At 48.6% G+C, this 1,561-nt stretch overlaps 1 protein-coding gene across 1 annotated transcript in view; it reads right to left on the bottom strand.

Moving 5' to 3' along the window:
• TBCCD1 (TBCC domain containing 1) overlaps positions 1-1,555 on the bottom strand; it is a gene marked incomplete at its 5' end in the record, with an annotated part of 9,004 nt that extends 7,449 nt beyond the window's left edge. The window contains 2 exons of the mRNA XM_010166468.1: positions 1,265-1,414; positions 1,496-1,555. Coding sequence (XP_010164770.1) covers positions 1,265-1,414; positions 1,496-1,555 — 210 coding nt within the window. The remainder of the gene's footprint in view (positions 1-1,264; positions 1,415-1,495) is intronic.
• Positions 1,556-1,561: the final 6 nt, after the last annotated feature.

Here is a 1,561-nt window from a genome sequence, read left to right as displayed (position 1 = left end):
TTCCATGGGGAAGTTACACAAGGATTGCGTACAATATTTTCTGCTTCTATCCTCACAATATTTTCTGCTTCTATTCTTCCATAATTTTCTGTTTCTATCTTTTTCCCATCAATCATAATTTGTCACTCTTTCTTAGTACTGCACACATCAAGTCAAGGACATAAAACGCACAGGCTGCCCCAAACAGCTGGGTAAGTCACTAATTTCTCCGTGTTGTGCAGACACGGTAGGTGCGTGTCGCCGCGATGAGCTACGTGAGAAATGCAGCCCCTGCTGCCAGACCCGACCCTTCCACCTGGCACCCTTCATCGTTCCTGTACTTCTCACACCGAAATTCTGTAAAGCTTCACTCCTCAGTTTTCACTGATTCTTGCAGGCATGAAGTGTAGCCAGTACTTCCCAAACCTCCAAACTGCTGTCTCATTAGCAGCTCAGCCTGATCACAGAATCTATTGTAGTGGCTACAATTAAGAGCAAACATCAGCTTTTAAATAATGCTGAATGCTTCACGGTCACCCGACCCACAGCCCTGTACCAGTTCCTCTCCTTTCTTTTTTCACTTGTACAATCTTTCAGTATAAAATTACCCAGTCCCTGTTTTTAATGATTTCAGCCCATCCCAAGCTACTGGCTCCTACAGCTCACATCACCACAGTCATGACAGAAATCCACTGAGGTTTCCAGCTGGCCTTTCTAACGTTGCCAATCTGTAATTCACTCTCAAATACAGAGGTGCCCACCAGCTGCACTCAATACATCGAACTCACTTCACCTCTTTCAAAATACTTGATAGTATTTTAAAAGGAAACATTAGCATTTCCACACGGTGGATCTACTGCTGACCAAACAATTCCCTTCTCTGAAATACAACTTAATGCTAGGGACCACCCTGGCATCCTAATATTTTACAGTGGATGGCGGGAAAGCAGGTGACAAGGTGAGAAGAGCTGTCTGTTGGCCAACAGAAGCAGCAAAGAGATAGTTAGTTGGTTCTTAAAAGGAGAATTACCACCACTCTGAGAGAACTTTCACAGTTGGTCTCAGCCTCTAGGAAATTCCTGTGGACAACTTTTGTTGTTCAAGGTGCAAAGAACACAGCAGCTTAATTTTCCGTTTAGCAAAGGACCTCCAATTTGACTCTAGCTTAGGCATTACCGCAGGCAGGGCTACACCCTCCCAAGAACAAACCAGCCACTTTTGAACCCATCTGAATGCAGGACTTCGCCGTTTCCCTGAGGAAAGAGGATCCTACAGCCACAAATACCTTATTCTCGCTAGCGGATTTTCCAGCCAGGCTGGGAGACTTGGTCCTGGGGCTGGGCCACTCCTCCCCGATCAGAGACCTTCGCAGAGAGACCTTGTTCAGCTGCTGGACGTACAGGAACAACAGGAACTGCAGAGTGTCTACCGACAGCTGGCCGAGAGGGGAGAAAGAGAGGCGTTAGGAGAGGCTGGGCTTTCCCCGCGCCCACCCGGCCCGGGACGCGGCTCCTGCCTTGCTCCGCTCCCGCTCCAGCTCCTCGGCGCTGCTACAGGCCGCCTCGGCCTCGGCCCACTCGAG

The sequence above is a fragment of the Antrostomus carolinensis genome, unplaced genomic scaffold (genome assembly GCF_000700745.2).
Source record: "Antrostomus carolinensis isolate BGI_N321 unplaced genomic scaffold, ASM70074v2 scaffold29574, whole genome shotgun sequence".
NCBI lineage: Eukaryota > Metazoa > Chordata > Aves > Caprimulgiformes > Caprimulgidae > Antrostomus > Antrostomus carolinensis.
The sequence above is the reverse complement of the archived record's forward strand: the minus strand, read 5'-3'. Positions and strand labels throughout refer to the sequence as shown.